At 46.8% G+C, this 24,004-nt stretch overlaps 1 protein-coding gene across 1 annotated transcript in view; it reads right to left on the bottom strand.

The window, feature by feature from the left end:
* The window catches only part of LOC110490323 (transmembrane O-mannosyltransferase targeting cadherins 1), a 110,829-nt gene extending 87,144 nt beyond the window's left edge, over nucleotides 1-23,685 (bottom strand). Inside the window, exons 1-4 of the mRNA XM_036944636.1 lie at nucleotides 23,269-23,685; nucleotides 18,949-19,126; nucleotides 9,219-9,292; nucleotides 8,850-9,032 (exon numbers count right to left, since the gene is read on the bottom strand). Coding sequence (XP_036800531.1) covers nucleotides 8,850-9,032; nucleotides 9,219-9,292; nucleotides 18,949-19,126; nucleotides 23,269-23,561 — 728 coding nt within the window. The 5' untranslated portion in view covers nucleotides 23,562-23,685. The remainder of the gene's footprint in view (nucleotides 1-8,849; nucleotides 9,033-9,218; nucleotides 9,293-18,948; nucleotides 19,127-23,268) is intronic.
* Between the last annotated feature and the right edge of the window lie 319 nt (nucleotides 23,686-24,004).

The following is a 24,004-nucleotide window of genomic DNA, read 5'->3' as shown; positions in this document are numbered from 1 at the left end:
TGAGACATAAACTGAACAAGTTCCACAGACATGTGACTAACAGAAATTGAATAATGCATCCCTGAGCCAAGTGGGGTCAAAATCAAAAGTAACAGTCAGTATCTAGTATCTAGTGTGACCACCAGCTGCATTAAGTACTCAGCGCATCTCTTCCTCATGGACTGCACCAGATTTGCCAGTTCTTGCTGTGAGATGTTAACCCACTCTTCCACCAAGGCACCTGCAAGTTCCCAGACATTTCTGGGGGGAATGGCCCTAGCCTTCACCCTCCGATCCAACAGGTCCCAGACGTGCTCAATGGGATTGAGATCCGGGCTCTTCGCTGGCCATGGCAGAACAATGACATTCCTGTCTTGCAGGAAATCACGCACAGAACGAGCAGTATGGCTGGTGGCATTGTCAGGCTGGATGAGCCTGCAGGAAGGGTACCACATCAGGGGGGATGTCTTCCCTACAACGCACAGCGTTGTGAGATTGCCTGCAATGACAAGCTCAGTCCGTTGATGCTGTGACACGCCGCCCCAGACCATGACGAACCCTCAACCTCCAAATCGATCCCGCTCCAGAGTACAGGCCTCGGTGTAATGCTCATTCCTTCGATGATAAACGCAAATCCGACCATCACCCCTGGTGAGACAAAACCATGACTTGTCAGTGAAGAGCACATTTAGCCAGTCCTGTCTGGTCCAGTGACGGTGGGTTTGTGCCCATAGGCGACGTTGTTGCCGGTGAGGTCTGGTGAGGACCTGGTGAGGACCTGCCTTACAACAGGTCTACAAGCCCTTAGTCCAGCCTCTCTCAGCCTATTGCGGGCAGTTGTTGTTGCCATCCTGTACCTGTCCCGCAGGTGTGATGTTCGGATGTACCAATTCTGTGCAGGTGTTGTTACACGTGGTCTGCCACTGCGAGGAGCATCAGCTTTCCGTCCGGTCTCCCTGTAGCTCTGTCTTCGGCATCTCACAATAAGGACATTGCAATTCATTGCCCTGGCCACATCTGCAGTCATCATGCCTCCTTGCAGCATACCTAAGGCACGTTAACACAGATGAGCAGGGACCCTGGACATCTTTCTTTTGGTGTTTTTCAGAGTCAGTAGAAAGGCCTCTTTAGTGTCCTAAGTTTATATAACAGTGACCTTAATTGCCTACCGTCTGTAAGCTGTTAGTGTCTTAACGACCGTTCCACAGGTGCATGGTCTTTAATTGTTTATGGTTCATTGAACAAGCATGGGAAACAGTGTTTAAACCCTTTACAATGAAGATCTGTGAAGTTATTTGGATTCTTACGAATTATCCTGAAAGAGTGCATTTCTTTTCTTGCTGAGTTTTGTAGACTCTGCATATAGTGAATATGGTTATAGTGGTCAACCACTTATAGTGATCAAATTCTCCTGCCTGGATGTGATCCCTGTAAGAGGAGTTCTCAGTATTTCCATATGCAGGGCACTTTTAAACAAGGCATTTACAGCACATAAGGTTGCTTGGAATAAGAACATGCCGTGTGATAAATGTACTGCAACTGTACAACTGTGAAAAAATACTGTGCTCTCTACTGAGACAGGAAGGGGTTAAAACATCTGTACTCCCATCCGATTGGCTGCACTCCAGCTGCGTGGGCTGACGATAAACGGGTGCCAAACAAATTAGGCAGGAGAGAAAAAAAAATGCTCACCCCAACAAAAATCACCAGACATCTTTTTGATGACACATTTACTAAATAATCTCCCAATTAGTGTTCAGGCCCCTGGCCTGTGTGTGTGCGTGGGGGGGCTGGCCCATGTGTTGGGTCCCTGGGGCTAATTGAATGAAAGTAACATCCATCTAAAAACAGGCCTTCACACTCCCTTCTCTCTTCCCACTCACTCTTTTCCGTCACTCTCTGTTCCTCCTCTCTGTTCCTCCTCTCTGTTCCTCCTCTCTGTTGCTCCCTTTACCTACTTTCTTTCTCTCGCCCCTCATTCTCTTTCTCTCCCGCCATTGTCACGTTGGCTCCGCTCGTGGAGCGGAGCGAAGAGTGCCCAATTTGACTGGAGCGCGGAGCGAGATTCCCAAAGGCTGGAGGGTCGGCCTTCTCGCCCGCTCCAATTTCGCTCCAGTAGCGCTCACTTCACGAACTCAGGTCATGCCCGGCCCAGCATGCATGTTTAGTCTGCTTGTGTGCTGCTACAACCCCTTACTTTAACTACTGTCATGGAGTTCACTAAATGTTTTCATAAAGAAACTGACAAAACACACAGGTGCAAAATCAAGGTGTCTTACAAAGATGAGGACCAAGAGCAAGAGAGGAAGTGTGGTGATGTAACTAAAGAATCATTGTGGAATCTGAAAATACACATATCCCAAAAGCATGATGGTGTACTTACTACATGCACATGCTAACAGAAAGGAACGCGGTGGGTAGCTAATTAAGTGTGTCATTGTAGCAAATTATTTACAAACTAAAAATCAGATCTCTTAAAAGTTTTGTTCATTTTTGCTCTATTATCTATACAATAGGCCATACTTGATTTTTGCCCAATAGGCCTGGCATATTCCCCCTTTCAAGGAGCTTTCTGTTTTGACTGGTTTATTTTGCCTAAAAACCATTAGGCCTACCTATAGAAAAGTTTAAAAACAACTCTGCATGTCCGCCCAGCCTGGCAAGAGTGGCCAAAAGGGTGTTTAGCATCCCCAGTGGCTCTGCAAGCGGGTAGAGGGTGTTCTCTGCTGTTGGCCTGTTCTCCAGGCACCATCGCAAGCTGGTTAAACTCGTATTTCTCAAATAAATTCAAAGACACTGTAGACTGAGCCTAATAAGACATTTTTCCTTTAACTTGGATTTAAATTCTAAGTTCCGGAATGTATAGACTTTAATGGTTTATTATACAAAATGTTGTTTAAATGCGGAGAGCTTTATTTGTCCCTACCAGCCTATTGTGTCACACTCGGAAATTCTTCACAATGTATTTCTTTGTAGGTTATAGACTTGATATAATATAGCCAAAATAATTAATTTCCGTTCTTTCTTAGGCTCCCTGTCTGGCTCCTGACCTATTTAGCGTGTTTATATGCTGTTTAATATGACCTGTAGCCTACTTGAAATGATGAGGGCTTCTTACATTCACCTTTTCATGTTCATTAAAGTACTTTTCATTCCAATCATATGGTTTGGTTTCAATACCTCACAACCAAATTGCAGGTACAGGTCATCACATAAATAGATGGGTTGATGGTTAAATTGTGATTTTAATGAACGGAGCGAATTTGTGGTGTCAGTTTTTTTTGTCCTGTGAGCGTGGAGTGGTTTTTAGCGGTTGGAAAGGACGTGGAGTGCTGGAGCAAGTACTGCTCCATGAGCGATGAGCAGGATTTCCCACCATTCACATACCCTGCTTATCAGTGACAGGTCTCCAAACAGGCCAGAGAGCTGTGGCCCAAGGGCTCTCATTACAGATAGTTGACCGAGTGCGCACGCGCACACGCACACACACACACACACACACACACACACACACACACACACACACACACACACACACAAATATTACATAGCGTACACACAGGCTCACATACTATCTCCATCTTTCTCTCCCTCCTTAATTCCTTCCCTCTCGCTCTCTCTCTCTCTCTCTCTCTATTTTCCCTCCCACTCCCTCCCTCAGTTCTATCAGTTAGTCCAGCCTGTAGATACATGAACAGCTGATGGTGTTTAATTAAGGCCCAAATTAAATAAGCATCTATTAAATCTTCCCAGCATATCAAAGAGCCAGGCACGGGACAGGCGTGGGGAGAGATCTAACGCACCCCCACACATATCACTAACCTATCTCCAACGCATATCTAATGCATGTTGACAGCTACTCTTCCCTCCGGTCGCCCAGAAGAAAGGGCGACCGGAGGGAAGAGTGGGAGAGGGGGGAAAAGAGAAAAGGAGATATGGAGGGAGTGGAAAGAGTGAAAGAGGATAAGAGCGAGAGAGGGAGAAAGGTAGAGAGAAGGAGAGAGGAAACGTAGGGGTTTGGCTGGAAATGCTATTGGATCTTCCTTGCTGAATTCCTGAGGTGATCCGTATTTCCTGTTCCTTGGCACCAGTATCAAAGACAGTACAGTGAGATGAGAGGCCGGAAAAGAGTGTGTTTTCAATGAATACTCTCTCCCTCTCCTCATCCTCTCTCTATGCCTTCATACACATACTCTCTCTCTCCATCTAACAGGGCCTGTGGAGCTCACACACTCTCTGTCTCTCCCTCTAACAGGGCTTGTGGAGCTCACATACCCTCTGTCTCTCCCTCTAACAGGGCCTGTGGAGCTCACATACTCTCTGTCTCTCCCTCTAACAGGGCCTGTGGAGCTCACATACTCTCTGTCTCTCCCTCTAACAGGGCCTGTGGAGCTCACATACTCTCTGTCTCTCCCTCTAACAGGGCCTGTGGAGCTCACATACTCTCTGTCTCTCCCTCTAACAGGGCCTGTGGAGCTCACATACCCTCTGTCTCTCCCTCTAACAGGGCCTGTGGAGCTCACGTACTCTCTGTCTCTCCCTCTAACAGGGCCTGTGGAGCTCACATACTCTCTATCTCTCCCTCTAACAGGGCCTGTGGAGCTCACATACTCTCTGTCTCTCCCTCTAACAGGGCCTGTGGAGCTCACATACTCTCTGTCTCTCCCTCTAACAGGGCCTGTGGAGCTCACATACTCTCTGTCTCTCCCTCTAACAGGGCCTGTGGAGCTCACGTACTCTCTGTCTCTCCGTCTAACAGGGCCTGTGGAGCTCACGTACTCTCTGTCTCTCCCTCTAACAGGGCCTGTGGAGCTCACATACTCTCTCTCTGCCTTCATACACATACTCTCTGTCTCTCCCTCTAACAGGGCCTGTGGAGCTCACATACTCTCTGTCTCTCCCTCTAACAGGGCCTGTGGAGCTCACGTACTCTCTGTCTCTCCCTCTAACAGGGCCTGTGGAGCTCACATACTCTCTGTCTCTCCCTCTAACAGGGCCTGTGGAGCTCACGTACTCTCTGTCTCTCCCTCTAACAGGGCCTGTGGAGCTCACGTACTCTCTGTCTCTCCCTCTAACAGGGCCTGTGGAGCTCACATACTCTCTGTCTCTCCCTCTAACAGGGCCTGTGGAGCTCACATACTCTCTGTCAACTCCCTCTAACAGGGCCTGTGGAGCTCACGTACTCTCTGTCTCTCCCTCTAACAGGGCCTGTGGAGCTCACATACTCTCTGTCTCTCCCTCTAACAGGGCATGTGGAGCTCACGTACTCTCTGTCTCTCCCTCTAACAGGGCCTGTGGAGCTCACATACTCTCTGTCTCTCCCTCTAACAGGGCCTGTGGAGCTCACATACTCTCTGTCTCTCCCTCTAACAGGGCCTGTGGAGCTCACATACTCTCTGTCTCTCCCTCTAACAGGGCCTGTGGAGCTCACATACTCTCTGTCTCTCCCTGTAACAGGGCCTGAGCTCACATACTCTCTGTCTCTCCCTGTAACAGGGCCTGTGGAGCTCACGTACTCTCTGTCTCTCCCTCTAACAGGGCCTGTGGAGCTCACGTACTCTCTGTCTCTCCCTGTAACAGGGCCTGTGGAGCTCACATACTCTCTGTCTCTCCCTCTAACAGGGCCTGTGGAGCTCACATACTCTCTGTCTCTCCCTCTAACAGGGCCTGTGGAGCTCACATACTCTCTCTCTGCCTTCATACACATACTCTCTGTCTCTCCCTCTAACAGGGCCTGTGGAGCTCACATACTCTCTGTCTCTCCCTCTAACAGGGCCTGTGGAGCTCACGTACTCTCTGTCTCTCCCTCTAACAGGGCCTGTGGAGCTCACATACTCTCTTTCTCTCCCTCTAACAGGGCCTGTGGAGCTCACATACTCTCTGTCAACTCCCTCTAACAGGGCCTGTGGAGCTCACATACTCTCTGTCTCTCCCTCTAACAGGGCCTGTGGAGCTCACATACTCTCTGTCTCTCCCTCTAACAGGGCCTGTGGAGCTCACGTACTCTCTGTCTCTCCCTCTAACAGGGCCTGTGGAGCTCACATACTCTCTGTCTCTCCCTCTAACAGGGCCTGTGGAGCTCACATACTCTCTGTCTCTCCCTCTAACAGGGCCTGTGGAGCTCACATACTCTCTGTCTCTCCCTCTAACAGGGCCTGTGGAGCTCACATACTCTCTGTCTCTCCCTGTAACAGGGCCTGAGCTCACATACTCTCTGTCTCTCCCTGTAACAGGGCCTGTGGAGCTCACGTACTCTCTGTCTCTCCCTCTAACAGGGCCTGTGGAGCTCACGTACTCTCTGTCTCTCCCTGTAACAGGGCCTGTGGAGCTCACATACTCTCTGTCTCTCCCTCTAACAGGGCCTGTGGAGCTCACATACTCTCTGTCTCTCCCTCTAACAGGGCCTGTGGAGCTCACATACTCTCTGTCTCTCCCTCTAACAGGGCCTGTGGAGCTCACGTACTCTCTGTCTCTCCCTCTAACAGGGCCTGTGGAGCTCACATACTCTCTGTCTCTCCCTCTAACAGGGCCTGTGGAGCTCACGTACTCTCTGTCTCTCCCTCTAACAGGGCCTGTGGAGCTCACAGCAGACACATACAACTCTTCTCTTCTGTTCCATCCCTTTCTGCTGGGTTCATTCACAAATCACAGCTCCACACACACACACACACACACACACACACACACACACACAAAGTCCGAGGTCTCCCCACCGCAGGTCCCATGGCAGATCGGCTTTCAGAGAAGAAATATGATGTGCGTGCGGTCAAATTAGAGATTCCTTCTTCTGCACTAACACACACGCCATCCCTCAGAGAGAGTTCCTGTCACCACTGGCTGAGACACTGATAGGGCTCTGGGCTTGTCTGTGGAGCTTTAACATAGTGCAAAGGATTACACAAAAACACAAACGCATGAACACACACACACACACTATTCTTTCACATCTGTCTCTTACCCTCTCCCCCCACACAAATTAATCTCTCCCTCCTTCCCCTCTCATTCTATCTCCATTAATCTCTCCATCGTGTTGTGATGTCATAGCCACACCCCAGAGATGGTGGTGAGGTTGGTGTGAGGTGAGTAGCAGATGCTACTAGTGATGATGTTGGTCTGGAGGGGATGAGAGAGAGTCCAAGCCCAATATCAGTGCTTGGTTTGGGGTATGACTCAAGGCTGCAGTGCCGGTGGTTGAAGGTATGGAGCTCAACACATGAAAGAGGGGACGAAGAGAAGACTGTGGGCCAGGAGCGGTTTTGGTGGCTGAGGACAGGGAGCAGAGATCAGGGTTGTGGCCCAGACATGGTGCCTGATTGTGGACATAACTCTGGGCGTTCTCTGGTGGCTGGAGGGAATTGAAGTTGTGTGTGCAGTTTGTGTGTGTTTTCTGGCTGGAGACGCAGAGGCATGTTGCTGTGCCATGTAAACACACAGCCAGGCCTGGCAGCAGGCAAACACGGCTGTTCGGGTGTGTGTGTGTGTGTGTGTGTGTGTGTGTGTGTGTGTGTGTGTGTGTGTGTGTGTGTGTGTGTGTGTGTGTGAGTGTGTGTGTGTGTGTGTGTGTGTGTGTGTGTGTGTGTGTGTGTGTGTGTGTGTGTGTGTGTGTGTGTGTGTTGGGAACAGAACAATAGTCCAGAGCAGCAGGGAGAAAAAGCAAAGCCACAAGTAAGTAGCAGCAGTAGCGCTATACACCATTCATCAGCCCACAGTAGGGGTTAGTGGTGCACTCATTCACTATCAGACCAGCACAGCTGTTGTAATACTACAACAGTACGGAAGGCTATTACAGAGGCTTAGCAGTGAGTCTCTATGAAAGGCCTGTAGTCCAGGGCTGTCTGTCAGCCTGCTCCGTGGTAGCACTCGCAAACACACACAGTTTGAGCTCTCCACTGTCATATTAAGAGGTGTCCATCCAGAGGAAGACATAAACAAGACACAGGACATGGCTTAGAGGGACACGATGCCAAGAGTAGATTCCTGGCAGGACGGGGTGTGATGAGCAAACACAAAGAAAAACATACAACTACTAAAGGGACACATTTACACACAGAGACACACATGGATAGTGACGCACACACACCCAGACACACTCAAGTCCCACAGCCACACGACTCAATGACAGATGCCTGGGGCAGTTGCCCTAACATAACCCCCTAATACACACACACAAACACACACGCCCCCCCTCACTGTTAAACGCTCTAATGTGTTATCAGAGGCCAGCCCACTGAACACAGGCTAATTCCAGCACATTCCAACACTGCATGGGGTGGAGGCCCCCAAAACATCAGGACCTGGCTTTGGCAGGGTGGACTACACACACACACACACACACACACACACACACACACACACACACACACACACACACACACACACACACACACACACACACACACACACACACACACACACAAAGCTGTCTACGTAGCAGTAGTTTTCACCCGTCTCTCCCTTTGTCTGATCCTGTGTTTACAATCCTCTGTAATATACACCCCAGAGAGGCAGAAACCAGGACATTCCCATACCAACATTTGGCCATGCTGTTACTGTACACACGTGTTATTCTGTCTTGATAGATGGCTGATGCGCCAACTTAACTGGCTGGTCCAACCGTGCTTTTAGGAGAACAGTCAACAGTTAGGAGAGAATAACAGGAACTCTGGTCTGTAGGAATACTGAAATGACCTGGGTGGAGTGTGCACACACACACAAAGATGTGTTTCTTTCCAACACACACATACAGCTAATTACATATAACCAGCTCATTCACACACAAGCTGACAACAGTGACAAAGTGCTTCTTAGGCAATCAAGCCATCTTAACACACCCACTCACAGACACACACACACACACACAGTGGACTTACAAGAGGAGGGGCTTGCGGCAGAGCACCAGGGCATCGTAGAGCACACACACCCCGAAGACGGTGATGCCCGTCTCCTTGACCAGCATAGCACAGGTGCCCAGCAGCAGGCTGGCACCCAGCGCCCACACAGACACTGTGGAGGGCAGAGAGTCTGCAGAACCAGAACCACACACACCCACACTCCTGGAGAGAGAGAGAGAGAGAGAGAGAGAGAAGGGGGAGGAGGGAGTGCTATTAAGTAAAGATTACAAAAAAAAATTAAACTACACAATCCACCCCCCAGAGTAGTGACAGAGAGAGAGCGAGAGAGAGAGAGCGAGAGAGCGAGAGAGAGAGAGAAAGAGAGAGAGAGTGTTAGGGTTTTCTTACCTAACATAGGAGAGAAAGGCCAGGAGGAACAGCATGCAGGCCAAGACATCCGCCCTGCCCACGATACCAGACACCTGAAACATACACAAACAGAGTTTACATTAGTCCTGTGGCTCAGGTGACCCGGACAACCTGTAGACTAGTGACAGAGTAGAGTGGGTGTCCATAGGGAAGTCTATTATGTTGCTAGGTTACACTGAGACACATAACTCTGTTACATAACACTGTGTTATGGTACAGTCTGTCAGCAGAGGTCCAGAGACAGTTCAGGGCAGGTTGGAGATGAGACAGTCACTTCTGTATATTTACCACAAAGTGCGCTGATGTTTGAGCATCTGCTCCAAGAGAGAGACCTAGTTAGGTGGCAATACTTTAGGTGTGATATGTGAGCTGGTGATGTTAGGTTGTGTTACAGTTCTGTCTGGGTCTGAGGTACGTTAAGTTCCAGTGAGGTCTGCAGTTTTTAAGTCTCTGCTGCTGTGAGGTAGTTAGTCCAGACAACGGAAGAAAAAAAACACAGACCGAAAAAAAAAACACAGACCGAGACAGAGATAGAGAGATAGAGCGAGAGAGAGAGAGACAGAGAGAGAGAGAGAGAGACAGAGAAAGAGAGAGAGAGAAAAAGTCAGACTCAGAGATGAACAAGGTCAGATAGGAGCTGTGAGATCATAAATCTCAAAACCTCCAGGATAGGAAGACGGGGGGATGGAGAGAGCAGTGGGAGGGGTAAGGAGGAGAGAGCAGTGGGATAGCAATAGATGAAGAGGACGGGAAGGAGTAGATTGATTGCCACCCTCCAGAGAGTCTGTAAATATAACAGTCGGTCCCAGAACCTTTTCATCAAACTGGCAAAACAGCCAACATGTCACTGTGTGTGTGTGTGTGTGTGTGTGTGTGTGTGTGTGTGTGTGTGTAAGGGTACAGGGACCTCGGTTCGGTCTGCACTGTGAATCCAAATGAATACATAGAAAACTAGAGCCTATGTGCACATTGCAATCACTATAACAGCCCGGAACTAGTTTTGTGCGATGGCGAGTGGTGGAGTCGTTAAACCAGGATACTCCATCATCATTTACATCTCCAGTTAGGGAAAATTAGGGCTTCCCAGTAGATTACAATGGTGATGGAGAGAGAGAGTATGTCACCACTGCTCAATGAGAATAGCCTATGCAGCTGCCAACACACTTCCACCTCTCGCCCCCATTTCAGAAAACAGGTAGTATCCGCTCTATATAAGCAAGCTAAAGCCAAAATTGTGAATGAATTGGCCAATGACCCTGTGTTGCGCTTACTACAGATGAATGGGCCTCCAGGGCTACAGAGAGATACTTAACAGGTTTCCATTGGCCCAGGTTTATTCGACAAAAGCTATGACATTGCGACACGTGTACTGGAAACAGCTGATATAGGAGACATTTTCAACAGATCGACAACATTTTTACCCATTTGACAAGGGTGGGTGTTTATTTTGTCAAACTTTCTTTGTGATAAAATGATGATGGAAATTATTTTTTTTATTTTTTTTATCAATTATGATTGGCGAAAACCTTTGAAGGTACATATAAGGTCATCACGTAACTATAAGCTCCACTCGCAATGTGACTTAATGGGCAACGGAAACACTTCAACCACAAACATTTTATTCAACATTGTAGGTTTTTGCAAAAAAGTTTTTTTGTTTGTTTGTTGCTGTGGCATCTTCATGTCCACCTGTTTTTAAATCAACACAAGATAGTTCAATGGAAACGCACCCCAGCAAGCAATAGTCAGCAGCATACCACCCTGCATACCACTGCTGGCTTGCTTCTGAAGCTAAGCAGGGTTGGTCCTGGTCAGTCCCTGGATGGGAGACCAGATGCTGCTGGAAGTGGTGTTGGAGGGCCAGTAGGAGGCACTCTTTCCTCTGGTCTAAAAATATCCCAATGCCCCAGGGCAGTGATTGGGGACATTGCCCTGTGTAGGGTGCAGTCTTTCGGATGGGACTTTAAACGGCTGACTCTCTGAGGTCATTAAAGAACCCATGACACTTATCGTAAGAGTAGGCGTGTTAACCCCAGTGTCCTGGTTAAATTCCCAATCTGACCCTCAAACCATCATGGTCACTTAATAATCCCCATTGGCTCATTTATCCCTCTCCCCTGTAACTATTCCCCAGGTCGTTGCTGCCAATGAAAACATGTCCTCAGTCAACTTACCTGGTAAAATAACAGATAAATAGTTGCAAACATTCTAAATTTCAAAGAAAAATGAAATAACTGGACAAGTTAATAGAAACATAGCTTGTGAGAGCCAGGTGTGGGAAATGAGAAGTAGACACACCTCCTTTATGAGAGTCACACAAGAGAGCATATTTTTATTTTTGTAAGAAAATGTTATAGCATAATATGTCTGAGCCATTTCACATGCATATTGCACTTATTTGAGTGTTGTTGTTGAGTAATCGTCAGTTTGCATTTAAGAAAATACAAAGTGTTGCTATTACTCCTGATGATGCTCTCATTAAGCATTATTTGGCTCATGACCATATATGGAATCAGGAATACAAACACAAAAATGAACTACAGTAACTGTTGGCATTTCCTTTTCCTGCTTTAGAAGCTCATCAGTAAAGCAGGGGGAGGAGCCCCATATCTTATATATTTAATTCATGAGGAAGAAGACGAGATTCTTCCATCTTTCCCTGTCTTCACTCTTCTCCCTCTTCTCCCACCCCTCATCCAATTGCCCTTCATCCTTCAACTCTGTTATTTCTCTCCTTTCATCTTCCTCCATCCGTCCCTGCCTCCCACTGTGACTGAAGGTGACTCAGCAGTGTTCTCGGTACACACACAACACACATTCTTTAACAGTATACAGTATCTCAACTCAAAAACACTCCTAGCCTTAACACTCACTTAAAATATCTAAATCAGACCTTTAATGTCCTACCCCATGGAGTACCAGCTGTGTGTGTGTGTGCGCGCAGTGAGAAACACACATTCAAGAACATTCTGAGCCACACCCTTCTAGGGCTGCAGCTGTTTCTAATAGAATGTGCTTTAGAGACACACCCTGCCTCCTGGAATTGTCTAATAGGACATTTGGTACTGATTTACAGTGTGTGTGTGTGTATGTGTGTGTGTGTATTAGCTCTCTCTCTCTCGCTCTCTCATGAGGCACGGCGTGAGGCGAGAGGGTTCCTCATGACTGGAACTGGGGATTTGAGTACTCTATCCTGATCGCACACACGCCTACTATAGTAAAGTACTACCTTACCACACACGCCTACTATAGTAAAGTACTACATTACCACACACGCCTACTACAGTAAAGTACTACATTACCACACACCTCTACTACAGTAAAGTACTACCTTACCACACACCCCTACTACAGTAAAGTACTACCTTACCACACACCTCTACTACAGTAAAGTACTACATTACCACACACCCCTACTACAGTAAAGTACTACATTACCACACACCCCTACTATAGTAAAGTACTACCTCACCACACACCTCTACTATAGTAAAGTACTACATTACCACACACCCCTACTACAGTAAAGTACTACATTACCACACACCCCTACTACAGTAAAGTACTACCTCACCACACACCTCTACTACAGTAAAGTACTACATTACCACACACCCCTACTACAGTAAAGTACTACCTCACCACACACCTCTACTACAGTAAAGTACTACATTACCACACACCTCTACTACAGTAAAGTACTACATTACCACACACCTCTACTACAGTAAAGTACTACCTTACCACACACCCCTACTACAGTAAAGTACTACCTTACCACACACCCTACCACAGTAAAGTACTACCTTACCACACACCTCTACTACAGTAAAGTACTAGCTCACCACACACCTCTACTACAGTAAAGTACTACCTTACCACAAACCCCTATTACAGTAAAGTACTACCCCACCACAAACCCCTACCACAGTAAAGTACTACCTTACCACAAACCCCTACTACAGTAAAGTACTACCCTACCACACACCTCTACTACAGTAAAGTACTACCTTACCACAAACCCCTATTACAGTAAAGTACTACCCTACCACACACCTCTACTACAGTAAAGTACTACCTTACCACAAACCCCTACTACAGTAAAGTACTACCTTACCACACACCCCTACTACAGTAAAGTACTACCCTACCACAGTAAGGTACTACCTTACCACACACATCTACTACAGTAAAGTACTAGCTCACCACACACCTCTACTACAGTAAAGTACTACCTCACCACACACCTCTACTACAGTAAAGTACTACCTTACCACAAACCCCTATTACAGTAAAGTACTACCCTACCACGGAACCGGCCAGGCAGAGACAGCAAGGGCGGTTTGTTGCTCCAGAGCCTTTCCGTTCACCTTCACACTCCTGGGCCAGACTACACTCAATCATATGACCCACTGAAGAGATGTGTCTTCAGTAAAGACTTAAAGGTTAAGACCGAGTTTGCGTCTCTCACATGGGTAGGCAGACCATTCCATAAAAATTGAGCTCTATAGGAGAAAGCCCTGCCTCCAGCTGTTTGCTTAGAAATTCTAGGGATAATTAGGAGGCCTGCGTCTTGTGACCGTAGCGTACATGTAGGTATGTACGGCAGGACCAAATCAGAGAGATAGGTAGGAGCAAGTCCATGTAATGCTTTGTAGGTCAGCAGTAAAACCTTGAAATCAGCCCTAGCCTTAACAGGAAGCCAGTGTAGGGAGGCTAGCACTGGAGTAATATGATCAATTTTTTGGGTTCTAGTCAGGATTCTAGCAGCTGTATTTAGCACTAACTGAAGTTTATTTAGTGCTTTATCCGGGTAGCCGGAAAGTAGAGCATTGCAGTAGTCTAACCTAGAAGTGACAAAAGCATGGATTAATTTTTCTGCATCATTTTTGGACAGAAAGTTTCTGATTTTTGCAATGTTACGTAGATGGAAAAAAGCTGTCCTTGAAACAGTCTTGATATGTTCTTCAAAAGAGAGATCAGGGTCCAGAGTAACGCCGAGGTCCTTCATAATTTTATTTGAGACGACTGTACAACCATTAAGATTGACTGTCAGATTCAACAGAAGATCTCTTTGTTTCTTGGGACCTAGAACAAGCATCTCTGTTTTGTCCAAGTTTAAAAGTACTACAGCAAAGTACTACCCTACCACACACCCCTACTACAGTAAAGTACTACCTAACCACACACCTCTACTACAGTAAAGTACTAGCTCACCACACCTCTACTACAGTAAAGTACTACCTCAACACACACCTCTACTACAGTAAAGTACTAGCTCAACACACCTCTACTACAGTAAAGTACTACCTCACCACACACCTCTACTACAGTAAAGTACTAGCTCAACACACCTCTACTACAGTAAAGTACTACCTCACCACACACCTCTACTACAGTAAAGTACTACCTCACCACACACCTCTACTACAGTAAAGTACTACCTCAACACACACCTCTACTACAGTAAAGTACTAGCTCAACACACCTCTACTACAGTAAAGTACTACCTCACCACACACCTCTACTACAGTAAAGTACTACCTCACCACACACCTCTACTACAGTAAAGTACTACCTCACCACACACCTCTACTACAGTAAAGTACTACCTCAACACACACCTCTACTACAGTAAAGTACTACCTCACCACTGTCGTGTCTTTACTATCATTAAATGAAGACTTTTAGTTTATATCAAAGATTCTCTAGTATTACGCGATTAAACTGATTAATTATGTAACTGTAATTAAAAAGGAAGTCGGGGAACCAAGGAAAATATTCCGATTAAAGTTATAATTTTCCTAATATAACTTTTCAGATATTTTCATATCTGATCAATAGTCTTCTGATTAATGAATTCTTCTTTACCTCACGTTAGTCTCATTCCAACGTCGTAAATTGTTGGTTATCTGCACGAACGCAGTCTTCACTATGAGTCATCCATACATCAGTTGTCTTAAAATCATTTATTTATTAACTAACTAAACAATCACAGAAGTGCACACACAAACAAACAAAGTAAATATGGTTATAAGAAATGATAGGGGAATGTGCCCTAGTGGGCTAAACCGGCATGGCGGCTTGTTAGACAAAAGGGAAGTGGGGGTCGACTGAGTTAAGACAACGCACAGTTGATAATTATAACAATTGAAATGCTAATCCTTTGCACATGAACGCTCACTCATTCGGGAACAATTGCAATCAATATATATATTTACGCTCAGTGTGTCGTCGGGGTCTCTGTTGAAAAGTTTGTTTCTGTTGGAGAGCGTCCTTCCTCTCTCTCTCTCTGTCGTGGTCAGAAGGGATAGTTCAGAGTGACATTCATTCATGTCGTTATGGATAGATGTTTAAGCGGGTGTTGGTCTTCGCGTTCAATGATACCGAATTCCTAGCTGCAGACTAGTAATTAATATCAAAGACTTGTTCTTATTCTGTCAGTATCTATAGTCTAAGAGTTTAACCACGTGGTATGGTTAAAAGATTCAGCCATCTACTCAAACCTTGGCCCTCTCGTTATAGAGGTAAGCTGGTCTGCAACCTTCGTCCTCTCGTAATTGAGGGAAACATGGTCTGTTGAGAAATTCTCACAGTGGGGGTTTTATTCGGGAGAGCAGAAAAAGGCCTGTCCCAGGATGCCTGACCATAACTGTGCTCGTGGGCGGTCCTCTGATTTAGTTAAACTCCAAAGGGAATTGGAGTTTACTTCATTAAATATTCCAAAATCACATTACACAATTCCACAAACAGTATCATCCAAACTCATTCATCTTATACAACAATTAGATGTAAGCCTCATATCTGAGGCTATTATATAAACAGTGTTATGGTAATGTGGCCGTATTGTCTCCCATGAGTTTCACAAAATTGTACCAAACGGACCAGTTTGTAGCTGGATTCTTCACCGATCTTTTATACCTTCTCCAGAACATAAATGTTTTTCGGACCTCAAGTTCTGTGAGGTGGAAGAAATGTCTTTGTTCTCTATGTAAATTCACTCTGTCTCTATACTGTGGCCATGAGCAGATAATCTCCTCCAGGAATTTACGACCTCTCGCTGACCACAGCAGCCTGGGTGTAGGAGACAGGGAGAGGGGGGTAGGGCTTGCTGTACCCAAAGAGGGCAACGTCATGACACCACACATCCCTATTACAGTAAAGTACTACCTCACCACACATCCCTACTACAGTAGTCAGTAATTAGCCTTGTCCAAGCCAGAACGGCCTGAGCCCATCCTGTTTCTGTAGCGTGAGGCAGCTTGATGTACAAGTACACCCCCTGGGCAGGACGCTAGTCAGTACCATACCACTCCTATTTAACCCAGCACCAAACATGTCCATAAACCTAGAGATACACGGTACATCTGACAATGGTGACAGTGATACACTGATCTGTCTCGAACGGACACAAAGGTGTTTCAATAATAGCTATTGTGTTGACCAGAGCTGCTGAAATAGTAAGTATGGCTCTCCCACCTCTCCACTGCTGTCTCCTGGCCTGGTCTGCTCCACACACACTGGGCTCTCTTCACTGGCACAAACACACACACACAAACGCAGACTACCTCATTCTAGCCAATTACATCATTTTGCAGGAATTTGAATACAGCTGCAGCTTCCCCACTCCAAAACCTACACATGGAGTAGAATCTCTCTCTCTCTGTCTGTCTGTCTGTCTGTCTGTCTGTCTGTCTGTCTGTCTGTCTGTCTGTCTGTCTGTCTGTCTGTCTGTCTGTCTGTCTGTCTGTCTGTCTGTCTGTCTGTCTGTCTGTCTGTCTGTCTCTCTCTGTCTGTCTCTCTCTCTCTGTCTCTCTCTCTCTCTGTCTGTCTCTCTCTCTCTGTCTCTCTCTCTCTCTGTCTCTCTCTGTCTGTCTCTCTGTCTGTCTCTCTCTCTCTGTCTGTCTCTCTGTCTGTCTCTCTCTGTCTGTCTCTCTCTCTCTCTGTCTGTCTCTCTCTCTCTGTCTCTCTCTGTCTGTCTCTCTGTCTGTCTCTCTCTCTCTCTGTCTGTCTCTCTCTCTCTGTCTCTCTCTGTCTGTCTCTCTGTCTGTCTCTCTCGCAAAATAAGTATTTTCTCAATAACATGGTTTTTAAAGTCAGGAGAAAAATGATTCAATCTACAGTATGGCGTCCCTCACCACTGTCTGGCCTGTCTTTTCCCTACAGCTAACACACTCAACATCTACTTCGCCATGCCAACCATGTTTGTGCCTAAGTGGACAGTGAGACACACAGACGGTCAGTGGGATCCCCACATGACCTGACCAGTCTGTCTCAGCAGTCGCCATTGAGAAGAGAGGAGAGAAGAGTGGGATGAATAGAGGGCTTTCAGCCTTGAACAGCACCTCCATTCACTGGCTGGAGAACTGAATGACTGCATCTTTATGGCGGCCATATTGCATACGGAGACAGGGACTGTGTGATGCCAGGAGCTTCACGGAGAGGGTGGATGAGGGATAGACCACTTTTTAATCTCTGTCTTATTGTGGTGTCTGTGTGTGTGTGTTTGTGTGTGTGTATGTGTGTGTGTCTGTGTGTGTCCTTCCTCATCAGTATAAGTGAAGTGAACTCCAGCTGGTACCCTGGCTAATAACATAACCGGTTTACTGCACTGAGTTCATCAGACTCTGGCACCACTGGCACAGTCACTCACTGCAGAGACACAGCACTGCCAAAGACCTGCCACTACACAGCCCCGGCATCAGCCCCAGACCTCAGAATGACTGACTACTTACTGCATGATTGCCTGGAAGACTGACACTGTGTGGAAATGGGACTGGGACTGAAGCTCCAGAAAAATTACGCTAGGGAGGCTAGTGCTGGTATGAGCTAGGAAGCTAAAGACTCATTCGAGTGGCTGTGGACAGGGGTTATGAGCTGGAGGTTGGCCCGTGATTAGCTTATGGTTTAGGGAGAAGGTTGGGCGATGAAGCCTGGGCTGAATCTGGCCCTGGGGCCAGATGGAAGGTTGAAGGGAACTGATTGGGATGCTAGGCACAGACTGGGAGTAGTCTCTCTCTCTCTCTCTCTCTCTCTCTCTCTCTCTCCACATTTTTCTCTTTCTCCCTTTTCATCTCTCACTCTGTCTGTCTGTCTCTCTCTCTCTCTCTCTCTCTCTCTCTCTCTCTCTCTCTCTCTCTCTCTCTCTCTCCACATTTTTCTCTTTCTCCCTTTTCATCTCTCACTCTGTCTGTCTGTCTCTCTCTCTCTCTCTCTCTCTCTCTCTCTCTGTCTCTCTCTCTCTCTCTCTCTCTCTCTCTCTCTCTCTCTCTCTCTCTCTAACTTTAACACATCTGTCTTTCTTCTTCTTTCACCTGTGAGTATGAATTATGATTCGCCTCAACACAGGATTTGCAATCATTTCCCAAATTGTAAAAATTGCCTCGCTACTTTTGAAACATTCAAAGCTAAATTCACGGAGCTGGAACTGCAATATGAAAACGGGAAGGTTGCCTTTTCCAGACTTATTGAACAGGGACCTGATTCCCCCAGTAGCGAGATGAGTGAGTGAGAGCCCTGAGCCTGTCTCACATGTCAAGACACAGTCACAGATTACCACGTCAGAGGAGGACTGCATGTGTCACAAAGTAGTGCTACTCTACAGTATGTGAAGGAATCCATGTCATTGGTCTTACACGTGAGGGAGGAGTCATTGAGAAGAAGCATGTCTGCTAGAGGGGGTCGTGTGTGTGTGTGTGTGCATACTCACAGCCTCAGTGTGTATGGGGTGCACAGCGAAGAGGAGGGCGGTGAGGAAGGCCAGACGGGGGTCGTCGAACACGCAACGATCACACGTGTGCATGAGCAGACAGGTCACGGCACAGTGAAGACACACGTTAACCACATGGAAGTAGAGAGGGGTCATTCCACCCAAGAGGATGTTCAATCTGATAGAGAGAGAGAGAGAGAGAGAGAGAGAGAGAGAGAGAGAGAGAGAGAGAAAGATTGTAATCACCATTTTACCATCATAATTAGAGAGAAAAGAGACTAGAGACTTATTAAAACTAAAACTGCAGGATATGAAACATTCGCTGCTAATGTTTCACAGCCACACTGTGTCGGGAACTGTGACCCTCCTTTACAGTTGCCACCATCACCAATGACTACAGTCCAATCCTGGCTGGGGTCAATTCCATTCGACCTCAGTCAATTAAATTCAGGACTGGTATCTAACTTAAGGTAATTACATGAATTTAATACAATTAAATTTATTTTGGTTGAGGACATTCCCTTCCCTTAATTACTAGTTTTTTGATGGTGTAATAAGGCTGAGATAAGCCATTTGAAATCTTTATATCAAATATCTTATATCTGCATATATTAGTCTATTCAAATGACATTTTTCCCCTACCCACACACAGTTATAACACAATAGTAAAATCTCCATTACACACCCAGGTACCGAAAACCATTAGTTCAGGTTACATAAAAGCATTTCTACGTGAGCTGGTAATTACGCCCTCATATATTAAGCGATTCCTCCCCCGTCTCAGAGTAGAGAAGAATCCCAAACCCAAACCTCCATTATGAATTCAATTACAGCACTACACCATCTCTGTAAAACAGCCTGTTTCTCTCATCATTAAACCGCCTGCACAGTCTGACTCCTAATACTGAAGAAACCCATACATTTCCAGGATGAAAGACTTGGAGAATCTGAAAACAGAACTTAACTAGACAGAAGGGAATCTAAAGAGAACATAACATGGGTTTTAATGGGGGAAAGACCGTCGAGCTGATTGTCATACATAAGCGATAATGGGGATGCCTCATAAAAGCCATCGTCCAATCCATTAAGTGATGATGAAAAGCAGGCTCAACCCCTCCTATTTCCTGTGTTACATCATAGATCAGACATAGTGGATGTTGTAGCATGCCCCGAGGAGAGGGTATTAACATGTGTAAGCCGGCCCTCTGATGTGATCTCGTTATAGGCCTTCTCAGTGAGTCATGGCGGATGTGCACTCTGTTATTAAGACCAATGCATTTCAATTAGAGACCAGAGACTGGACAGTGGACAATTTCCTGGCAATGTGATCTGACCCGGAAAAACAAGGCCTTTCTTATAGCCTACGACTAGGATCTGGAGGTTTTCCACACCACATCCCCTGACCAGGAAAAACTCTAGGCCCACCACTGTACAGGTGTCATGTATGCTTAACCGTTGCCTAGCTACAGCACTATAGTCCCTGTATTGTGCTAGAAGTGTTGAACCGTGCAGGTAGAGTGGTCACACTGGTCAATGCTGAAACAGACAGGTATCCAGCTCCTAAAGCACGCAGTAACTGTCCCTAGGCAGCCTGGCTGTGCTGGAGGGGACAGGGGATATGACAGAGGCTTCAGAGGTTACGACAAGCGCCTTTACACTGTTTATACCATGTTTATACTATGTCCCCTGGGTGTGATTCGGGGTGGGGTGGGGGGTGGGGGCTCTGGACTGTAAGCTGTGACGTGATCTCATAGCCTGTTTTTCTGTCATTCTCTGTTGTCACCCCCCTCTCTTTTCATCCCATTCACTCCCTCCCTCCCTCCTTCTCTCTACCTCCTCCTATCTCCCCCTCGCCCCTGGTCCCCCTCCTGCTCTCTCCCCAAAGCCATTGTTCCATTAGTAGGCTACATTAGAGTGCTTCAGGGGTGTGTGTCCTTCACCTTGAGTACTGTCTCAGAGGCCCGACAGTGATCACGGACACAGAAACACACCGCTATACTGAGCACAGAGCCCCCACATGCACAGGTGTGGTGTATGTGTGCGTGTGTCGGTGTGTGTGTGTATGAGGTGTGAGTCTCAGCGTGTTGAAATGACAGATATACCTAGCAGATCTTCCTAGGACGTGTGTGTGTGTGTGTGTGTGTGTGTGTGTGTGTGTGTGTCCATATGTACCACCGTCCCATATACTGTACATGTGATAAATAGGCCCTTCTCCCATAATAATGAAGCATACATGTAAATGTGAGTCAGATTTGCCCAATTTAGTCTGAATTTAAAGAACATACAGAGGAGACCAGACAAGGTACTGTAGTGTCAGAGACACTGACAACTCCTCTCCTCCCTTCTCTCTGTGCCGTCACAAAGTATTAGACTACAGACTTGAGACAGTAAGACACGCAGGAGAGGCTTGTGCCTGTGCGTGAGCGTACACACCACAGAGAATGAATCTGGCCGGCTTTGGGGCTATGTGTAGATGGAGATTCAGCTGCTTGGCTTGGCAGCAGTGTGTGGGTAACCAACTGCAGAACCAGAAGGAGAGCGCTACACAACCAGATGCTCCATCCATCGCCTCAAAAGAGAGAAACCCATTCAAAGCATCAGCACATCAGCCTTCCCTCTCCCCCTTAACCAGTGCACTAAGTATTCAGCACACACACAGCAGCTGACAACCTCTCTGTTGTCATAATCAGCATCACACGTCTTCAGCTCTGAATGTGCCCTTTTCAAAGAGGATGCTGATACCTACGCTCAACACTGAGGAATGTAGCGCAGAGAAAGAAACACTTATTTGACATGTATTTTCTGGCGCATCGTGCGGTGTCGGGGAGGAGCAGCACACTGTTGTCAAACGGTTCAGGCTCTGAGAAGAGGTCAGAGGATACAGCGACAGTGTGACAGTGGAGATGATGTCTTACTAAGCAAAGTATTAGAATAGATAAGTCCCATACATAGGATGGTGCGTGTGTGTGTGTATCCACAGCCCTGTGCAAAGAAAAAGTACAAAGCTTTACCAGGCAGAGAATGGGTTAATCCCATGGTTGTCTACCGCCTGACGCTTCATGTTAGTATTCCAGTCTTTTCATATCTATTGTCTATATTTCAACTTTACTGTCTGCTGAAGAAATCCAAGCACGTTGTGTCCTCACTGATTACATACAGACCTGCTGGACATGTCTATTATTATAACACTTCACTTCCCCCTCTTTTGGGCAACCGAGTGGCGCAGCGGTGCTAAAGGCGTCACTACAGACCCTGGTTCAATTCAAGGCTGTATCACAACCGGCCGGGTTAGGGTTAGGCCATCATTGTAAATAAGAATTTGTTCTTAACTGACTTGCCTAGTTAAATCAGGGTTAAATATCTATCCTATGTGTGCTAGATAGAAACAGAGCCTACAGTTCTGTCAATTATTATTTTTTGTAGTTTTCATATCAACACATCTTTCAAATAGTCTGTAGTGTGTTTTTCATCAATCTGTGAAATCTGTAAACTATTAATGTTTCTGGTTGACTAATGCTTGCGCGGAGAGCCAGATCCCTCCCGCGTCCCATTGCGCTGCCTGTGACACGTCCTCTCCAGTGTGTGTGTGCCCGGAGATTAAATTGACACTGGCTGGAAAAGTTCCCTTGAACGACAACATTCAACACTAATATCCCAAAATGTGTCCGCTCAATGTTCTGCAGCGTCAAACATATCCGCCAAAAATACATTGAAGTGAACGTTGAGAGCGAATTCAGGGACTCCACAGAAGCAACAAGTGTGTAGGCAAAAAAACGGTCAACATCTGTCAGGTCCAGCTGTATTTCGACTCTAGGATATTTGAAAATGTTTCACGTTGCATTTCTGTAACATATTCTAAGATGAAGGAGCACAAATAAAATCGTATTTTCTTGCGAGTGTGCAGTGTTCATGGCACGCTTCAGCAAGTTTAGCTAACTGCGCAACCTGACCGCCGTATCATTCTGATTATAACCCATTATAGGCTACGTACATGTTTGGTGATGGTAGGTGCAGATGTGCGTCCTTCATAGCCGCTGGCGATCGACCAAGCTCAACCCAGCTCAAAGCATGAAGAAACCTACAGTAGGCTAGTCTATGACGTTAGCCCATTTCGGAGAACCCGATACATGGTATTAATTGTATCGGATCACAAGTTGGATAGCTGACGAGGCCAGCGCATTTATGGACATTGCCACCAACTTCAGCAACATTGTTTCTCATTCAAGCCCGAGACCAAGCTGTTCAAGTTAACTACAGAGACTTTGCAACCGATGCTGGGAAGATAACCACAGAGAGCTATAGGGGAGAGAGAGAACTTACTTGAAGGTGAGGATGCATAACGGTCTGTAGGACTTGTGGCTCGTGTTATCCGCCATCCTCTTGCCCCAAAAGTCGTTGGTGAAGATGTTCTGCAGGCTGGACCCGGGCCGGACGTCGGGGTTATTGCTGATAGCCCACACATCGTCGTGCACGAACTCCCCGTGCAGAGAGTTGCTGTAGCACAGCGCGCACAGGACCAGCAGCACCGCATATCGACCTGCTCCTCTCCCTGCTTCTAACGGGACCGACAGGCGGAGCGGGCCAGGGGTCTTCTCTCGACCGTGTACTGTCATGTCGGCCCTCGCCTGGCAACAAGCCGCTTGGGTCTGGGAAAAAGCCGGGGTGAGTAGGGAGCCATATCCGTTCCGCTAGACAGACAGGCAGTGACTGTCTTGCCTACTGTGGGCTGCGGGGACTGACTATAAAGCAGCCAGCGAAATGAGAAGCCTCCTCTTGACGCATGCGCACGGAGCAGTACGGTCCTTCCCGGAGCTGGTGAGATTCATTTGCACCACCTAGACCGAAAATCAATAGCGCGCAGCATACTGTTTCAGCCGATTGCTATGGCACCGACATGACCTTTATCTTTAGACTAGGCCAATAATAAACTAATGATTGTCTAGGACGGGCCAGGCGGGGACGCGCTAATAGAGAGAGAGGGACATGCCCGTGTCCTGTCAGTCTGAGTGGGAGAGATGAGAAAACAAAGACATTGTCTGTCCCCGAGCTCGAGGTC

The sequence above is a fragment of the Oncorhynchus mykiss genome, chromosome 15 (genome assembly GCF_013265735.2).
Source record: "Oncorhynchus mykiss isolate Arlee chromosome 15, USDA_OmykA_1.1, whole genome shotgun sequence".
In the NCBI taxonomy this organism is placed as follows: Eukaryota; Metazoa; Chordata; class Actinopteri; order Salmoniformes; family Salmonidae; genus Oncorhynchus; species Oncorhynchus mykiss.
This window is presented reverse-complemented; position numbering and strand designations above follow the sequence as displayed.